This window comes from Ptychodera flava, chromosome 5 (assembly GCF_041260155.1).
Source record: "Ptychodera flava strain L36383 chromosome 5, AS_Pfla_20210202, whole genome shotgun sequence".
Classification (NCBI taxonomy): Eukaryota; Metazoa; Hemichordata; class Enteropneusta; family Ptychoderidae; genus Ptychodera; species Ptychodera flava.
In genome coordinates this window covers 755,956-776,588 of record NC_091932.1, presented here as the reverse complement: position 1 = coordinate 776,588, position 20,633 = coordinate 755,956, and the positions used below count along the sequence as shown (strand labels likewise).

At 37.2% G+C, this 20,633-nt stretch overlaps 1 protein-coding gene across 8 annotated transcripts in view; it reads right to left on the bottom strand.

The window, feature by feature from the left end:
• Positions 1-20,633, bottom strand: part of LOC139132398 (regulator of MON1-CCZ1 complex-like) — a 155,120-nt gene that overhangs the window by 108,301 nt on the left and 26,186 nt on the right. For 6 of the 8 annotated variants that reach the window (XM_070698740.1, XM_070698741.1, XM_070698736.1 and 3 more), the window contains exon 3: positions 10,363-10,439. The exons of 1 other annotated variant lie outside the window; for it this stretch is intronic. In XM_070698740.1, the coding sequence (XP_070554841.1) occupies positions 10,363-10,439 (77 nt within the window). Of the gene's footprint in view, positions 1-10,362; positions 10,440-16,808; positions 17,090-20,633 lie in introns of all 8 variants that reach the window. One more of the 8 variants, XM_070698739.1, reaches the window with a different exon arrangement.

Below are 20,633 nucleotides of genomic sequence, written 5' to 3'. Positions count from 1 at the left end.
TCATGAACTTTACATAAATCTTGCTATAGATTTGTTGCTAATGGGCAATAACTGTGTTTCAGATCATTTGAGAGCAATCCATCCATGACAGGTTTAAATTGTAATATACTTCTATTTAAAGGAGAGAAACTTCTCAAATAATTTTTTTCCCTGTAATTTCCTGAGAACACATGGACATGCTTAGGACTCTATGCTGGTGCTACCTTGATAACTAACCTACAACTTGTAACGGCATTGTCTAACCTGTTCACCCCAATTTCCTTAGACAGGTCCACACTCACCATTGATAACAATGGGTTTGGGCCATACCATGGTAGTGAAAGACTGTAACATGTGAGGTCGTGGATACTTAATCTCAGGAATGTCAAAGTCTGTATATTGACTCAAGGATGTTTACATAACAAATGCTTAGGGTCATCTCAAAAGTGAGAATCTAAACTATGAAATAGGTTTTTTTTTATGCTTTTGATATCCAAAAGAGCATAGAAATCTCTTATACTTTGAATCAGCCATCCTGCATATTTCTAACATTCATCAAAACCTCATTTCTGTTCCTCAACTCATAAAACAGTCCACAATGCAGGATTGGTGTACATTCCAAAACTACATATATGAAAGACCCCTAAAATCAATTAGTTAAAAAGGGGGTTAGAAATTTCCCAAACTATATAACCTCCGCTCCGTTTGGCTCCATTTTTCTGAATTGGAACCTTGGAACCAGTCTATGTATTGGTACCAAATATCAACGCAGTCTGTTCAGCAGTTTTTGACTTTTTGTCGTTTACGGAAATGGACGACATCAAACACCGGTTGAAACCACCTCTATATCACAACTTCCAGTTGTGATAAAAAGTCTGTTGAAAAAGAGTATTAAATATCGTTGTTTTTCAGGTCAATAAGTTCTTGAATCAGAAACATGTGTCATGAAACAGTAAAACAACAACTGATAAATAAGTAACTTTTCTCAAGAGTAACTTGAAACGCCTCGCCTGAAAGAAAATTTCATCCAGTTTCACAGAAACTGACTGCGTATTCGAGCGCCACAGCAATGAACGGTCGGGGAATCCCCGCGAAAAATCACTCACACGTATGTACTCGTCCAAAACATTGATTGTCCACTTTTTAGCTGTATGATTCAGCCTGCCAAAATATTTTTATTTTGTAGATAAATAATTGAATTTCTTACTTTTTTATTTTGTTTGTTAATGAAAAGTCATTTTAATATTTTTAGATGCTTTAAAAATTTCAAAACCCGCTAAAAAGCGACCATTTGGCCAAAATTCAAACGAAAAATAGGAATACCAAGCTCGAATCATGGGCTATATCTGTATGAATACTCTCAGTCTCTTTACGCTTACACTTATTACTCTCGCCGATGCACGATTTTTGCATCGAAATTTTTCACTCATTTTCGTTGGTATGACTTTGAAACTCCAGGAAGAGATTGAGAAGAAAGGGTTACCTTGAATTATTGAGGTTTTTGGCTGATAATTTGCCAAATTAAATGAGAAAAAACACTACGCAAATTTCCACACGCTTACACACTGAGTGTTTCAGAGGCCGGCCTTTCATGTTTTGCCGTCCGACCCAAATACCCAGGCAAAACCTCGAGCTACTGTACTGCAGCTAGTTCGTGTGGTACAACATGTGATCATGGAGGTAGTAGGAGACTGAAGTTTCTTGCACGGTCGCGCCGATGAAATGGGAAGCTGAAATTTTCGCTCGTAATTTTACAAACGAAATCGTAAATCCACTCAAAACTTCGTATTTTTTGACATATTTGAAACCCATGAGGAACGTAATTCATTCTCCCCTGCACAGTAAAAAGGAGATCGAAACGACATGCATGTCAGAACCAAACGCTTGCAAGATGTCCGTCAACATCAACCAATCTCGTAATTTACACTGACAGAACAAAAACAATTTGATCGACATGGACGTTCTAACGGTAAATGCATCATTGTCTATCGCATTTTCATGTAAGCCAATACATGCACTCACACGTACGCTCTAAGTTCAATTATAATGTCAATTCAACATGATCTGGTATTTTCGCTGATAGTGAGTGTGCAGCGTGAATGGTACATCAATGCTATAGTCGTTAGATGACACTGATCACGTGGTGTGACAAAATAGTTTTACGGAAGTTGTGATCACGTGGTGTGACAAAATAGTTTTACGGAAGTTGTTGACGGAAATGACGTCAATTTTGCTTCTCCCAACTCTATAAGCTTCCTCAGTTACGTAACTTCGTCGCTAATGAAAATTACATTTTGTTCTACTCGGTCAATGAATACGGGAACAAATACGCAGATATTTAGCGTATATTTGGCAATGGTTTAAATATTTCTTGAATGGACCAATTCAAACCAAATGTGAGCACATAGTGTCCTTGATGGTATATTTTAATTAATGCTATGAGTGCTATCATTCGAATGTAAACAGCACTGAAGTTAGTTACAGACAGTGAAATGCCTTCCACTGTTGGGGGTGATTACGACATCTGGAATTATCCTGGATCCAAATTTCTCATCAGTTCTTGTGTGTCTTACATGCAAAAGTTGCAAAAATTGGTCCGCAATGAACAAATTCGACTCAGCTTTATTTCTGGATCAAAGTTTCCTACAAATTGATACCAAATATGACAAAATTATGTTCACAGCCTTCAAAACTGTCTCACAACATATCCTGGTTTGGTGTAGGTCATTTAAGGTCACAAACTGAGAAAATTACCTAAAATATACAAATTTGGGGGTTTCCCAACACTTTGAGCCTAAAATTTATCTATTAACATCCCTCGGGACTTTTACGCCAAAATACAAAGCTACAAGACAAGTAATTTTGAGAACAAGTTTTCTTGACCAAAAATGACAAAATTGTCTTAAAAATACAAATTTGTATATTTCAGGGCAACTTCCACATATCTAACTATTGTCATCTCTGGACATCTCTACACCAAATATAAAGCTGTCTGTCCAACAGCTTTAAAAAGAAAATATTTTTTACAATTTTTTGACCAAAAATGACAAAAATTGCCCCAAAATAGTAATTTTCCCGCTTTTGTCATAATTTCAACAAATTAGAAGAGTAACACCCTGGCAAATATCCAACCTAAATTTGAGAGCAATTGGGCTGGCGGTTTCAGAGAAGAATAGTTTTTACTTAAAATGAGATAAAATAACCAAAAAATTCAGCAAAAATACAAAATTCAAGATATCTTCATAAAACTGTATAAGGTTCACCTAAGGTACCTGCACACAAATTTTCAAAGCAATCAAAACAGCGGTTCTTGAGTTATTAATTCATGACCATTTTAACATATTGTACGCTCATTTGCATAATTTTGGCGATGCAAACTTCATTTGAACAAAATCCTATCTGTAGCCCAGGATGCATGAACAAACCAAATACCAAGCTGAAAAGTGCAGCGGTTTGTGAGTTTTTGATGTTGACAGACATACTATACATACACACATACATACATATACAGTGTTTCCGTTAATGCAAAATCCTGCGTATTTTATGCAAAATTGTTCTGAAATATGCAAAAAAAATCATGACTGCGTAAACTAATATGCATTGAGAAATGCCACCCCATGACAGGGACGTACTTGGCCCGCACTACATTGCCTGAACGTGGTTCAATGCAAGACATAAATAGAACATATGCACCTACTTGCAAGTGACATTTATCATGATATTGCAACATTTTAGACTTTAGCGGACTGCAACTCTTTATGCAACATTGTATTTCATCATCACAAAGCGTCATGTCAATCAGTTCTGTACAAACAATAACACTACAGATGAAAACAACTTGAGAAGATCGAGTCTACGTTGTTGGTAACACAATACAGTGTCATTACACTGCATGTTATTTGGAAAGTGTTTACGGGTGACAATTTAGACTGTCAGGTTGCATTCTTGAGAGGTCCTGCTGGACTTTGACCAGTATCTTATTGTTGGCCCTTTGAAAACATAATTTCGTAGTCAGAAAGTATTTTCATTGAACATGAAGTCATTAGGCTGCTCAACGATCACATATGAGACATGCATCACAGCATTACAAGCATTCAGCTATACACATATTCCTTGAAGACCCAATAGGTTCTTGTTTTTAGTTAGTAGAGCATGCACATTAAAGGAAAATCCCCCCAAGTTCTACAGAAAAGACTGCCCAATTCACTTCAGATACCAATTCCTACCGTACGCATTTTTGATACACGTTACGCAAATAAAAACCCAGTTGCATAAAATCGTACGCAAGTTTTGAAATTGTAACAGAAACGCTGCATACGTACATACCACAGGGTACCCAGACATCTGGTTGTTCGTGTTGTTCAACTTGTTGTTTGTATTGTTGTCTATGTTTATAAGTCGTGTTTGTTGTTGTTGTTGTTTTGTTGCTGACCAATAAAATTCAACGAACATAACTCTTGTGTTGTTGTTACTTGGCCCGATTCAACTGTCTGCTAACGTACACTCTCTTCATACACGTGTAATGTAATGATAGTGTAAGTAATGATAGTGTCCTTGTAGCGTTTCTTATGACATCTACGTTACCTTTGAAACATTAACAACAACACAACAGTTATGTTCGTTGAATTTTATTGGTCAACAACAACAAAACAACAACAACACGACTAATAAACATAAACAACAATACAAACAACAACAACAACCAGATGTCTGGGTACCCTGTGGTACATACACACATACAGACGCCACCAACTTAAGCTTATACGATATCCTCACATTGCACAGCACATATAAAATCCCAAGATGCAACAGATTCTGTCCACACGAATGTAAAATTTTGGCCGAGTGGGGGCGCTTGACCATTTTCGCCGATATCTAGTGTATAACTTTAACACCGGTTATCTAGAGGGTCTTAGTTGTAACCTCGTTCCCATGTATATGGAGTAAAGCTCACATTCTTCGCGATTTTGATGTTTTTTGAATTTTTTTTACACTCCCAGCCGTTTTGTTTTAGTAAATATGCAAATCAGCTACAGAAAACGTCAGATTTTAGAGGTTTTTCTGTATTTCCTTCACCATTTTCAAAATCATCGGCATATGAGGTTGACCTTGGCTGTGTTGACAAGCATGGCTGCAAAGGTACGTTCTCGTTTTCTGTTTACTCTCCGGTTTTCTGCAAAAAAATCGTGAATTTTTGTAATTTTGGTGTCCTCCTTAAACTTTTGGCGCCATTTCTGCTGTGGGTGGATGAGTAAGACAAAAATAAGAACGTACTTTTCTAGCGTACGTCTCAAGCTTTCCAACGATATATTATGAGTATAGAAGCGCCCTTGTTTGCTAAAACTAGATACAAATTTAGCTATGCAATGTAATTTTTAAGCAGAGATATAATTATAGCATCGTGAAACTACTCAGAAATGCATGGTTATGGTGTACGTACGACCCGCTCACGTTGTGCTGCTGCATATTTCAACATCATTCATACAATTATTTTGTTTAAAACAATACACGCTGTAGCCATGTGTGTCTGTAGCATCATCAACACATATTTTGAGATATTTTTGGGTTAAAAAATAGTTACAATATATGTGTTTTATATAATATTTTCCAGATGCAAAGGTCAAGTTATCTACGCTATCTTCCCGGCTCAAGTTCTCTACCCTATCTTCCCGTCTCTGCTGCGACCACAACCTATCATCCTTGTAAGTTCATATCTCTCCTGGCAGATCGTCCATGTAGCCGACACGAACACGAAGTGTCTGTTACCGGCTACCGAAAACTATGAAAAATGGTAAAGAATGAGCTACAAAATCCTATCAGTTTTAAGTTGCAGGTAGAATAAGTCTGTGCCTTTGTATAAAATACTATAAAAATAGTAGAAAGTGAACAACCAGCTGAAAGTTAGTGAGGAGACCTTAACTGCATATCATTTGCATCTAATGTCGGCTACATGGACTGTGTGCCCTCTTCCTGCTATACATCTACACTCTATCCCCATACCTCAAACACCCCCCTCTCTGTATTGTAATGTATGTGGTATGAACGCAGATGATCAGCCATTCCAACATACAGAATCCCGCTGAGTTCAAAGCCCACTAAAATGTACGAATAATCATGTTCAATACCATGGCAGTGTGTTCTTGAATTTTTCAATTACAAACTGCAGTACAGTTAAATTTTTAATTCAATTCTTTGAATAAATGTCTATAGAACTGACTGTTAATCATTTTTTTCTTTATAGGGGCTGAGCATCAAGCAAATCCATGATATTCCAAATATCCAGTGATCCTGCAACCTAGTTTCATGGACCTTTGTATTTAGTTCAGTTTCACAGGTTTTTATTTGTCTTCAGACTTTGTGGAATGGTGGTGGTATACTGACGCAAGCAAAATTATTTGGCAGTCCATGACCTTTTACCGCTGGCTTTGCTCATTTTTTTTTCTGTATTTTTATTTTTTATTATTTTTTCAGGATTTTAAGTATTAATACTTTACAAGTAATCAAATGTAACTACAAAGACAATTACCCATGTTTAGATGACCAATGCGTGATTAATATACAATCACAGAGCTGCACACCTTGCAACCAGCATTTTAGAATAGCTTTAATTGGTGTGCTCTGCAAAATGCGTCACCAAATCTGCTTCTTGGCCCCCTTTCTTCATTTCAATGTCAATAAGGTCAAACTTAGAAATGACGTCTGGATATTTTTGGGGCATTTAATTTTTACAGTCTGACCCGAGTCTGAATTACCAGATATAATGTTCTTGATATCATTAACGATGGCCTGTTTGTGCTGAGAGATATTATCATCATGTTGTTTTTTCTCCTTCAACAGATTTTTGTGGGACAACTTGTGATGGCTGTGCTCAATATGGCTGAATACACCAGACCTTGGATTTGTATGGAGCCTTGAAAATGATGCACTCATACTTTGTTATATTTTTATCTCCTGATCCCTCTGTGTTAAATAAAGCTTTAATGTATTGTTCCACACAGTCATCCATGTCTTGTGTACTTTCTTCATTTATATCACATGAAAATGCCACAGTGGCTGCTTTCAGCTGCATATCTAATTTTTTAATCTGGTCCTGCTCTCTAGCTTGCCCCAACTGAATTTGGAAGGCTTCGTTGTTAACCTCCATCTTCAGCTTAAATTGGTCAGACAGCTGATCCTTGAATTTATCAATATCCATTTGATTACTTTCTGGTAACCCTGCATACTTTAACAGATACTCTGTTTTCTTATCTAGTATTTCAGCTTCTGTAAAAAGCTCATCTATAAATTTTCCGATGTTCCTCAATTTAGCATGCAGATGATCCATTGTATATTCAGTTTTTGGATTATAGTTCACAATTGGAACAGCTTTCTGACCATTAGCATTAGATTCAGCCCATGTTGTCATATCGTCAGATTTTATTGTCATCTCCCAGCTATGACTGATATTGTGACACACTGATCAGCTGAAACAACACACAAATTGCAAAAAAATTTGTTGCTTTTTCTTTGCAATACAAGACATTTATACTTTTCATCACCTTCAAGTCCTCTCTTGTATGTTATGCCTTTGAGACCAGACTCTAACAATGTCTCAGTTATTTTTAGAATAGGAAGTATCTCCTTTTTAATCATTGTATCTGACTCTGCAGCATTTATCACAGCAAAAGGGATACGACTATCTTCTGACTAGGGATTTTGGTCATGCCACACTTCCTGCCCCTCAAACCTGATCAGTCTAATTGCACCACTGATGGCAAATACTTCAAAATTTTGAGAGATCCCTTTACTGTCCGCGAAGGTATCACCACCCTCCCCAACAATTTCTACCTTGTTGGCATCTTCAGGCCTCTCCAGATCAATCATGTCTAATTGATTTTCTTTGATTATCTCATTTAATTGAGCCAAATGGCATCTTCAATGCAAGCAATCCGCCACCCCTTCTTATTTTCACTGCTTGTTTTGACAACTTGATCATGAAATCTGCGGAGGTGGCCTTTAACCGCAGTCAACCTTGGAATGCGGGATACATTTTCATCAGATCTAAGTGATTTTTCCAGACCGTCATAATCAGCCTCAGACAGACCACCATCCAGATGTATGTACATATGTTCTGCCTGTAGATCTGACCATAGTTTCATATTTTTATTTTCACTCCCAATTTCATCAGTTTTGCCAAATTTAGTGGTGCCTCTTTGCAGACAGGTTTTAATAGAAAGGGGCAGTAATTCAAAGTCTGTAGCAGTAGTGGCCTCTTAAGGTAGCTACATACCTTTTAGACACTTTCAGATTTTTATTTTTTTCTCAATTGAACACGTCCTAAACCCCAATAAAGTATACATTTTCTGAAAGCCCTGATATAGAGCTATCCGACCAAGCACAGTACACGGTCATTATTTGCATAGGAGTCACGTGACAAGCGTTTTGCTGAACCTTCCAAAAACCGTTTTTCCCGCCTTATGCGAACACGCTGCAAGATTTCCGGTTGGAATTTCTTCATTGACAAGCCTTAACAATATCCTTCAAAACCGTGTCTGGGATTTTCTTATATGCCTTTGTTTTTTTTTTAATGCGCTCTTAAAGGTTTTAGATGAAGGTGCTTTTCAAGGAATTTTAATTATCGCGCCATATAATTTGAATGGAGCCTCCGGGAAAAAAACGCAGACACGGTTTTGAAGGATATTGTCAAGGCTTGTCAATGAAGAAATAATAACCGGAAATCTTGCAGCGTGTTCGCATAAGGCGGGGGAAAACTGTTTTTTTGAAGCTTCAGCAAAACGCTTGTCACGTGACTTTTATGCAAATAATGACGTGTACTGTGCTTGGTCGGATAGCTCTATATCAGGGCTTTCAGGAAATGTATACTTTATTGGGGTTTGGGACGTGTTCAATTGAGAAAAAAATAAAAATCTGAAAGTGTCTAAAAGGTATTTAGCTACCTTAAAGAAATCAGGTGTTAACAGGTTCCTGGCAAACTCTTAATCATTTTTTAAACATGCTTTCCAAAGGGCTGTTTCATCATTGCCCGACAATTTAACACCTATGACTTTGTGTTGGCTAAGTATTCGGCCAGTGTTTGTCCTACTGCGGCTTTTTGAAAACTGCGCACGGTTTGAACTAAACAGAACTGCAGTGGCAGCATCAATGTGTTCATTATTTTCAGCTACTTTGAGATGGTCCAACAGTTTTCGTATTGCTGATTTAATTTGACCTGGCCCCATGCTTATGATGTTTTCCACATGGCTGCCTAGCTCATTTGCAATAGTTACCCGTGCCTTCATAAGTTTGAACTTTCTAAAAAATTGTCGGGACAACAAATCAACATCACTAGCCGCAGATAACGGCCACGTTTCATATTTACTAAAAAGAGGTCACTACTGCCAATTGCATAAAACCGAGAAGAAACCATCCGGAGTGAACACATGGTTTTGACCTTTTCATATTGATCGGCTTGACTATCTTTTGAGTTAAAATAACAACAAAAGCCAAATATTTGAAGTAAAACTTCGGAGGAAAGATCAAGAATAGAAGGAGACTAAGGACAGATAGAAAGGTTTAAATTGCCGTCGACGTCACTGATCGCTACGTCGTCATTTTCACCACGTTGGCGGGGGCTCGAGCGCGGCATGGCCGCGGCATTGCTCGATTGCGCCCTGCTCAAAGCAGCTACACTCTGCCTCCATCTTTTACCAAATTTCAGCATCGGAGAACGGTTAGAGTAGTCAGCAGTTAGAAATGAAGGAAAAACTTGCTAATTTGCTGATATTTCTGACGTTTTTTGCGATGAGAGTACGCGTACGATATATAGTCGATGCTTTCTGGTCGAGATCTGATCGCTCACTGAAAAAGTTGTGAACTATGCGCAGAAGAAGAGAACTCTATTACGATCTGCGCATCTCAACCTTCGTGTGGACAGATCGTATTGCATTGTTGGAATTTTCTCGTACCGTGCATTGGTATAACCAAATGTGAGCTGAAAATCCAACTTGCATGGAATTTAATGACATCACTGATGAAAACCCACAATGCTAGGTATCTCTTGAGTTCTCATTTAAAGTTTTCATTTCAACTTGGATAGTGAAGCTACAATAAAACAATATACTGATAATAATACTTCTTCTTGTTAAGTACCAGTATATAGATACAAACACCCCTGCATATGGTGGAACCTTTTCACAGCATTAACTTCAATAATTTGTCCTTTGAGACAATATATGGCCCTCATCACAAACCTATCTTTGATGGCAGTACTATACCTTTTGGCTCCTACCTTCAACTTATGTACTCTTTTATAACAGTTTAGAGAGGTTGCATAACAACTGCATTGAAACATTTTTCAATACTGTACTGAATTTATGAATTCATCTGTGAAAAGTGAGCTCTCACCTGAAACTTGTGGTTGACTTTTCATCTGAGCCTTTAACAACAACTCCTGTTGCACCTCTGGATCTCACTGCAAACACCTGTCAAATTTTAGTAAATTTAATTCAAAAGCATAGGTTATCTTAAAAAGAAAACCTAAAACCAAAAGTAGTTTTAAACAAGTCATTAAAGCATAGCTCTATGTCACAGAGCTATGCTCAGTACCTGGCTGCTGCATTGGTTTTTGTACTTGAAACAAATCAATGTTGCCAGTGTGTGTGCGTGATAACAATTGTACACTGTACTTCTACAAAAGCTTGAAAGCAGATACAATTTAGTGATAGTTTCTGACACATCAAATGGCTATATGGCAGTCATATTGGATCAAATCACGAACTTTCACCAGCAAATACAGCACAACTTCATGCCAAGTTTTGACAAATTGAGATCAAGTTTTACTGTCAATGATGAATTCTGACATGTATAAAAGTGCCCCAAAGGTTAATGCATACCATAGTATTATACATATTACAAAATGCTGTATTTGCAAAACAAACTGATATGTCATGAACATACTGTCTTAATAAAAGGATGATTTGAATGAATACCATTGAGATTTCAACATACACATGAAATCAATGTTGAAAAATCATATTATATCAACACAAAAAAATAAACATAGGGCCAAAGTCCCTGAAGCTACTATAGACATGGATACAAAATTAAGTATTTCCTGACTCTATGAAATTATCTCACTAAGGTCATCCTAGGGACATGTAAACCAAATATTAAAGCTGTCTGACCAGCAGTTTTGAAAAAACAAGCGACTCAACAGTTGACAGAGCTCTGCTGTGTTATGTAGAGAATAACCTTTTGTGACACATGTATTGATGAAGAAGGTGGATATATCTTTGATAGCTCATTTCAGGATGACCTGACCAAAAATGGAAAAAAAATTCCGTAAAAATACAGACTTGCATATTTCAACAGACTACCAGTATATTAGTCTATAATAGCAAATAAACGAGAGTTAATTACATTCTAATTAAAGTAAACAAGACTTGCTTAAATCAAGATTTACGTCATAAAAAACCAGCATATCTGTCAGTTTATAAAGAATCTTGAGCTGGTTATCTTTTAATATCAGTATTTTCATGCTATTAACCAAGCACATTTTAACTTTCAAATTAACATTGTAAGTTCTGTTGAATAAGTTGAGACTTTACGTACTCAGAGAAAGCACACTGAAGAGACAAATGTTTGAAACTTAAGAAGTTCAAGGTCATCAAAAGCATCATAAGGAATCATGTTACACTTTCATTGCACTGTTTACACAGATTGCATAATTGCTATAAATAGCACATGAGGAATCTTACAGCCCAGTTTTACCATAAAACCCTATCACTTTGACAACTCTTTTATTGACCACTCTATTTTTTCCTCAAAAAGTAATCTTATTTTATCCTTACCAAGTCAACCATAAATGGAAATTAGAACTTTCTCTATCTCTATTTATTTGACCACCCTATCATGACAAACTATTATGAACAATTTCTTTTAGATAACATAAATGGTGGTTCAGAATATATCAAAGTTGGGATTCAGGAAAGTTGCCTTTACATGTTTAATCCTCAATTCACTATGAACTGTCAAAAAAAGTTGAACTTTCTGATAATTCCACACTAAAATTATTTTGGCTTTGATGATTTCCTAATTAATTCAATTATTTAAAATCATATTAATTATTTTTTTCTGGGTGAATTGATAGGGTTTATACAGTACAAGAATTACATACAATGTAAGTCAAACTTTAACCAAAAAATGACAAAAAAATTCCTTAAAAATACACATTTGCATATTTCATCACAATTTGAACAAATCTAAGTTGGGTTATCCTTAGGGACCTGTATACCAAATAACAAAGCTGTCTGACCAGCGGTTATGAAGAAGAAGATTTTTTACCAAAAAACACCTTTTTTGGCATTAATTTGCCTATTTTCAACAATATCAAAAAAATAAAAAAAAATAGTTTCTCAAAATCATATTTTTCATCTACACAACAAATATCAAATCAGTAAGTACTGCGGTTCTCAAGATATTTGAGTGGACGGACGCCTCACAAACGGACATACATACATACATACATACATACAGACTGACGACGGACGCCGGACGGATACCCATCCCAATAGCTTCTATAGACTATAGTCTATAGTAGCTAAAAAAATCAAAGTGTTGCTGGCACCAATGGGAAGTAAGAAAACTAAAACACTTTAAGTACTGCCATGTTCTTTTCAATTATAAAAGTGAACACCATCTTGGCTGGATGACATATCACATAAAGTGGTACATATAGAAAGGCCAGATAATTGTTTTGAACTGCAAATTCATCAAACATTGGGCCACATTTTGATTTTAATTTTTTCTGAGTACAACCCTGGCCCCAAGGCAAATGAGGATTTATTTCTTGATGAAAGTACTAGAAGGATGATCACTACAGCTGAAACAAAAAGCCAAATGGTGATTGTGGTAGTGTACTGGGATGATAACTGACAGATGGCTATATCAAAGAAAAGAAAGCTTGTGGAGAATTTGCAGTGTCATCTTGCCCATAGTTTGTGGGCTTAATTATGTCATAATAAAATAAATACATTTCAGCAAAATTTGTCTCAATTTAGTTTTACGTGAGTGGTGTAATCGCATTATGGCCGTGCTTGGCGAGCACAAACATACAAAATGAGCCAATTAGTGCCAATGACACTGGAACACAACTGGCATATAAGGCTTATTTACGACATATACAAACTAAGTCTCTGTGATCAAGAATGACCAATGAGTTAATTTGCATCAAGCTGAAAGGCATTTTTCACAATATGAAATATTCACCCATTTTCGTGCCAAAGATGCTGAAACTTGATGATTGCTGCTATTGGCATATTGAAATGTTGAATAGATAAGTAAGAAATGTGACAGGAGACAAGTGAAATTCAAATAACATTTATTGATTATGATAAATAGAGAATGGTATTGCAAAAACAAGCAGATGATATATTTGTAAGTGGATGTTTACAGCAAAAATAAGTAATCCAAAAACAGTAACAAAAGTAGTGGCTTATGTATAGTTTTGGCACCACAAGGTCTTAAAGGGAATTGTAGATGTGGATATCATCTAAATGGGTCAACTCCAAGACGCTCAAACCCAGATACTTGCCAGGGGCTTATCTTTCAGTCCCACACCACTTCATATTAATATTACTGAATTACAGGCGGATATTTCAGAATTCAAACAAAGTGCAGACTAGCATACAAGTTCAGGAAACAAGACTCGACCAGTGACGCCAATACAAACAACGTTACTCCTAAATTGCCCATTTCCTAAAGTGAAATCCATGTTTAACCCATGTCCTGATGAAAGCTACACACTAACGGCTTGTCTTGATGCAGTTGAGGAAGATATTTTAAGCAAGTCCAACTGGAACAAAATATGCAGCAATCTACAACATGCAGAACACAAGTCATCGTTGATGACACAGTCCCCACTTGTTAATAGGTACTTTGATTACAGGTCCTCAGAGAGGATAGAGTCCTCTTCATTAGGTCTGTGATAAAAATACTTTTGAATAAATTCGCTTGATACATGTCTGAGTTGTAGTTCAGGACATGAAAAAATGGTAGAAAATGGCCACATGGTGGCCATATTGGATCGTATCACAAAACAAATCAATGTGCATATGTATGACTTAGGTCAATGTCCTTGTACCAACTTTGATTAAAATCGGTTGAGATATGCCTGAGTTATGGCTTTGTACATGAAAAACTCATAACAAAATGGCCGCACAGCAGCCATATTGAATCGTATCACAAAACAAATTAACGTGCATATGTATGACATTGGTCAATCTCCTTTTACCAACTTTGAATAAAATCGCTTGTTACATGTCTGAGTTATGGTCCTGGACATGAAAAAACGTAATAAAATGGCCACACGGCGGCCATATTGGATCGTATTACAAAACAAATCAATTTGCATGTGTATGACATAGGTCAATGTCCTTGTACCAATTTTGAATAAAATCGGTTGAGATATGCCTGAGTTATGGCTCTGTATATTAAAAAATCGTAACAAAATGGCCGCACAGTGGCCATATTGGATTGGTATCACAAAACAATTGATGTGCATGGCTATGACATTGATCAATGTCCTTGTACCAACTTTGAATAAAATCTGTTGAAACATGCCTGAGTAATGGCTCTGTACATGAAAAAATCATAATAAAATGGCCGCCTGGCGGCCATATTGGATCGTATCACAAAACAAATTACGTGTATATGTATGACATAGGTCAATGTCCTTGTACCAACTTTGAAAAAATCAGTTGAGATATGCCTGAGTTATGGCTCTGTACATGAAAAAATCGTAACAAAATGGCCGCACGGCAGCCATATTGGATCGTATCACAAAAAAAATTAAAGTGCATATCTATGACATTGGTCAATGTCCTTGTATCAACTTTGAATAAAATCAGTTGAAACATGCCTGAGTTTTGCTCTGTACATGAAAAAATCGTAATAAAATGGCCGCCTGGCAGCCATATTGGATCGTATCAGGAAACAAATCAATGTGCATCTGTATGACATATGATGTAATCCTTGTACCAAGTTTGAATGAAATCGCTGCAGGCGTCTCTGAGATATCTGCGTGAACGGACGGACGCACGGACGCACGGACGGACGCACGCACGCACGACCTGACCAAACCTATAAGTCCCCTCGGACGATGTCCGTGGGACTAATAAGGCGTTACAAGGCCTGCGTGATAATAATGACATCACTATCAAGTCAGCTGATAAAGGAGGAGATGTGGTCATGATGGACAAGGACTGGTACATTGAACAGTGCGAGTCTCACTTGAAGGATGAAAGATATTACAAAGCCCTTGAATGTGACCCCACCGAAGATTTAACCTCTAAGAACTAAACAAGAAGGTCAACAAATGCAAGCAAAAGGGGTGGATTTCAGCAGATATTGCCAAAAAACCATCCCTGTGGAAGCAAAACCGGGGCATTTTTAGGGTTTACCCAAACTCCGCAAAAAGGAGCACTCCTCTACGACCTATCATACCTCAATGTCAAGCCCTTACCACACCACTATCCCAATTTCTCGATTACAATCTCAAAACTTTGGTTGAAACTTTGCCATCCTGCATTAAAGACACCAATCATCATCTCAATCATCTACAGGATGCCCAGATCACTGAACAACACTACTTTAGTCACTCTTGATGTCGTCTCTCTCTACATCAATATCCCTCGTGACTTTGGCATAACAGCAGTTAAAGAACTGATGATCAAACACAACATCAATCAACCATCACCAGATCTTATTGAAGATATGTTAAGATTTATTATCACCAGGAACTTAAAGCGCAGTGGTCGTCGCGCTGCGCGTGCGCGATTTTTTTGTTGATAAACATGAATTTTTGTAAAGTCTTCTCAACTTCAATCTGAGTGAGATGGGAGCGGTCCCCCACTTTGTTAACGCCTTTGTAAGACTCAACATCATGCAATAGTAAAATATTAAGATCGGAAACGAACTTCGTGGTGTATTTCTATTTATAAACTCATGTAAGGCTACAAACATTGAGACACTACACTTGGCAATTCTGTGGCTGAGTTTACTGCATGCAGTCACAGTGAACAAATGGGTTTGATCGCGCGCGGTCACGCTGGTTGTACACAATGCTATGTACAGTACAGTAAAAATACATCACTAAAATGATCAACATTGTATATATATGTAGACTAGCAACAAGCACAATACGTCTAACACAAAAATTACACTCAAGAGCATGATCGGCAAGCCAGAGCAGGGCACAGGTTATCGTAACGTTGCTTGGATAGTCGTTCGGGGCGGGCGGCCGCAGGTCGCCGTTTACTTGGAAAAAAGAGAAGTGATCTCTTTTTTCCAAGTAAACGGCGACCTGCGGCCGCCCGCCCAGAACGACTATCAAAGCAACGTACGATAACCTGTGGAGCAGGGCACGGGAGATGCTGTTGCTTCGATAACGGAGACGGTCACCGCGTCGACATACACGGATATAAGAGAATCCGGTCCCACAACCTACCGGCCCCGCGACGACTTGGCCCACGACCCACTGTTGATCACCATTTCTAACTTCTTCTAGTAATACGTTGCAAGAAATAGTCAAATGACAGGAAACAATTGACAAAACGAGCGGGTTTTCGCGGCATTTGGCAGGAAAATTGCTTGGCTACACATGGGGACGTATCGAGAGATCCTGTGCACGGTCATGGCAGTGATCCAACCGCTAGCTAATGTTGGTCTACCGGTGCTACGGAAACTTCGTTGTTGTACCTCCTGATTGCCGGGTAGGTCTGAATCCCCTTTCAAATGAGATAAACCCTACATAGCAAGAAGACCTATGAAAGGTCCTTCGCTTGACTTCATACCTGTGCTCGGAATTCTCGTTTGCATCCCCCAACGTTGTAAACTTCGTAGTGGAGTTGGATTCTTTACAGCCGAGTGTAGCGCACCATATACCCGGTTCTCTTGACACGGAGGTTCATGCTGACCACAGAACATATGCTTCTTGCTGCAGCGGGCATTGCTCTGCGAGCTGTAGATTTCTGTTGCTTGCGTAATTGTCAATTGTACTCCTGTTGGGCCTCTTGAAATGAAAACTCTCGTTCTTGCTAGTGATGTCGTAGACTAGAGCCCGGTCATTGATAGTCTGTTGGCATATACACGCGTACTAGTAAGTGTTTAGCTCCATGGCTTGAGCGATAACAGTAGCCGAACCCCATTCAACTGATTCAAGAAATTCATGATCAAATGTGATCTCAACCAAGCGTGTAATTACTAGATTTGGTAAGTTGGTATGCTTGTGACAGATCAGCCGCCATTTTAACAAGCGGCAATATCGCAAACATTATAATCAACCCGTAATGTATAGTGCGGCATTCTTGGATATGTTGACAACAGGGGGGACCCCCTTAGGAGCATGCGCAGCGTGATGACCACTGCGCTTTAATCACTTTCAACGGTAAATTTCATCTTCAGACCGATGATACCGCTATGGGTAGTTAAGTTGCACCTTCGCACGCAAATATTACAATGGGTAAAGTGGAACATAGTCAAGTCAAGTGGAACACACGTCAACCTGATCGATGGAAAAGATTAATCGATGACATACGTTTTCAGTGGAGTCATACTATGCATCATCTTCAAGAATTTTATCAGCTTTGCTATTCCATTCACCCTAGTTTTCAATTCACCATGGAATTCAGCAGTAAAGAACTCCCATTTCTTGACACCATGATGATACCATTAATAGAAATATTGCAATTATGAAAGTCATATTTCTTATTCTTTTGTCAACATCTACAAGATTCCACCCTATTATAGATCACCATCTAGGCATTCCACATTTCGAAGCTGACCACATTTAATGTCGAAATTATTCAGGTATGAGCTCAACAAACTTGGTCTACAGAAAGACTGGCAGATGGATGGCCATATAGACTGACTGACATACACAGACTGGCAGAGTGATGACATTACCCTCACCCCAGTGTCTTGTGGCCTATGGAGAGTACTAAAGATAAACATCTGGATTATAAAATAGTTATTAGGAACTCAGGTTGAATATGTTACATCAATTTGATTAGTTTCTTGTCCTCTTTCTGCTAATAATATGGGATAATTTTTAAGACAATTAAACCCGCAAGGCAGTTTATGTCTTGACAAATATATCATCTTTTACAGGCACACAGCAAACTTTTCTTGATTTTTCATGAACAATAGATGACACTAACTGAAATACACAACATGCAACCAGTGTTTACATTTGCCTATGCACCAGATACAGGGAGAAATTTCAACATACAACCATTAACTCAGAAACCCTACAGGAAAAAGTAAAATTGTTTTCTTCCAGTACAACTGGTGCATACAGTTTTGGAACAACTTACAAAATCAACTACACAAGAGTGATGACATTGAGACTGACATAATAATTTTAACTGTGGTGAACTTGACTATTCCATGAATTTCAACACCAAATACAGTTTACCATGTCAAATGCTTATTAAATCACCACATTATGTACTCCAAGTTCCTGCAGGTATAAAATTGCCAAAAATAAGAAAATCTTTTCACAATATTTATTAACGTTGTTAACATCAACACAATCTGAATAAGTTATGTACCACTCAATGGAACCTCCATGCCAAATTTCAAACCAGCATTGGAAGTGGTTGTTGTACAGATATATTTTACAAAGAACAACAAAGAAAAATTTAAAAAAAAATATTACAATTGTTCATCTCATTCTGAACTGGCAATATATATATGAGAACATTTATAGGGATTTACAAACCAAATTTCAAATCAATACAGTGCACTATTTCTGTAATTTTTTCTGTTAAAAATTAGGAAAAAACGTCATAAATTCAATATATCATATTTAGTTCATCTGTAGGAACCTGTATACCAAATATCAAAGCTGTCAAATGAGCGGTTTTGATAAAATAAAGTTTTGACCAAAAATGACCAAAAAATTCCTTAAAAATACAGATTTGCATATTTAATCACAATTTGAACAAATCTAAGTTGGGTTATCCCTAGGGACCTGTATACCAAATAACAAAGCTGTCTGACCAGCGGTTATGAAGAAGAAGATTTTTTACCAAAAACGCCTTTTTTTGCACTAATTTGCAATTTTCAATGTAATATCAAAAATTAAAAAAAAAAACAGTCTCTCAAAATCATATTTTTCATCTACACGACAAATATCAAATCATCAAGTGCTGTGGTTCTCAAGATATTTGGGTGGACGGACGCCTCACAAATGGACATACATACATACATACATACATACATACATACATACATACATACATACATACATACATACATACATACATGGACATACATACATACATACATACATACATACATACAGACTGACGCCGGACGGATACCCATCCCAATAGCTTCTATAAACTATAGTCTATAGTTGCTAAAAATAGCTGCAAAAATATGTAATTGAAGATTTCATCGTAATTTTAAACATTAAAAAATACCGTCAAGGACAGTGTGCTCACATTCGGTTTGAATTGGTAAATTCAAGAAATATTTAAACCAGAAAAACAAGAATGACAAAAGCAAATAAGGTCTGCAACTTAGGTACAGGAACATGCATATCAACTTCTATAGCAATGGGACAAGCAGATCCTACATACATAAGCAAATGTCAACAAAAAAATTAGCCAGAGAAGCTTGACAAAAAGGAAAGGTGGGAGAGTGGGGAAAAAATAAAGAGTGGGAAAAAATGTACAAGGGATCTGGTAAAAAGTAACACTACCTCATCAATCTTCTATCCCCTACCCCCTCCTGAATATCAAATGTTCCATCCCTTACATAAGACCAGCTGGTATGGCATGAAATGTATTTACAACCTTGGGGATGTTTATAATTAATGCTATGAGTGCTATCATTCGAATGTAAACAGCACTTAAATCAGTTACAGATAGTGAAATGCCTTCCACTGTGGGGGGGATTACGACATCTGGAATTATCCTGGATCCAAATTTCTCATCAGTTCTTGTGTGTCTTACATGCAAAAGTTGCAAAAATTGGTTCGCAATGAAAAAAATTACCTCAGCTTTGTTTTCTGGATCAAATTTTACTACAAATTGATATTAAATATGACAAAATTATGTTTACAGCCTTCAAAAGTCTCCCAGAACATATCCTGGGTTTGTGTAGGTCATTTGAGGTCACAAAAGAAAATTACCTCGAATACAAAAATTTGGGGGTTTCCCAACACTTTGAGCAGAAAATTTATCTCATAACATCCCTCAGGACTTTTGTACCAAATTACAAAGCTATCAGACAAGTAATTTTGAGAACAAGTTTTCTTGACCAAAAATGACAAAATTGTCTTAAAAATACAAATTTGTATATTTCAGGACAATTTCCACATATCTAACTATTGTCACCTCTGGACATCTGTACACCAAATATAAAAGCTGTCTGTCCAGGGGCTTTAAAAAGAATATATCTTTTAAGATTTTTGACCAAAAATGACAAAAATTGCCCAAAACAGTAATATTTCCACTTTTGTCGTAATTTCAACAATTAGAAGGGTAACACCCTTGCAAACATCCAATCCAAATTTGAGAGCAATTGGGCTAGCGGTTTCAGAGAAGAAGAAATTTTACTTTAAATGAGAAAAGTAACCCAAAAATTCAGCAAAAATACAAAATTCAAGA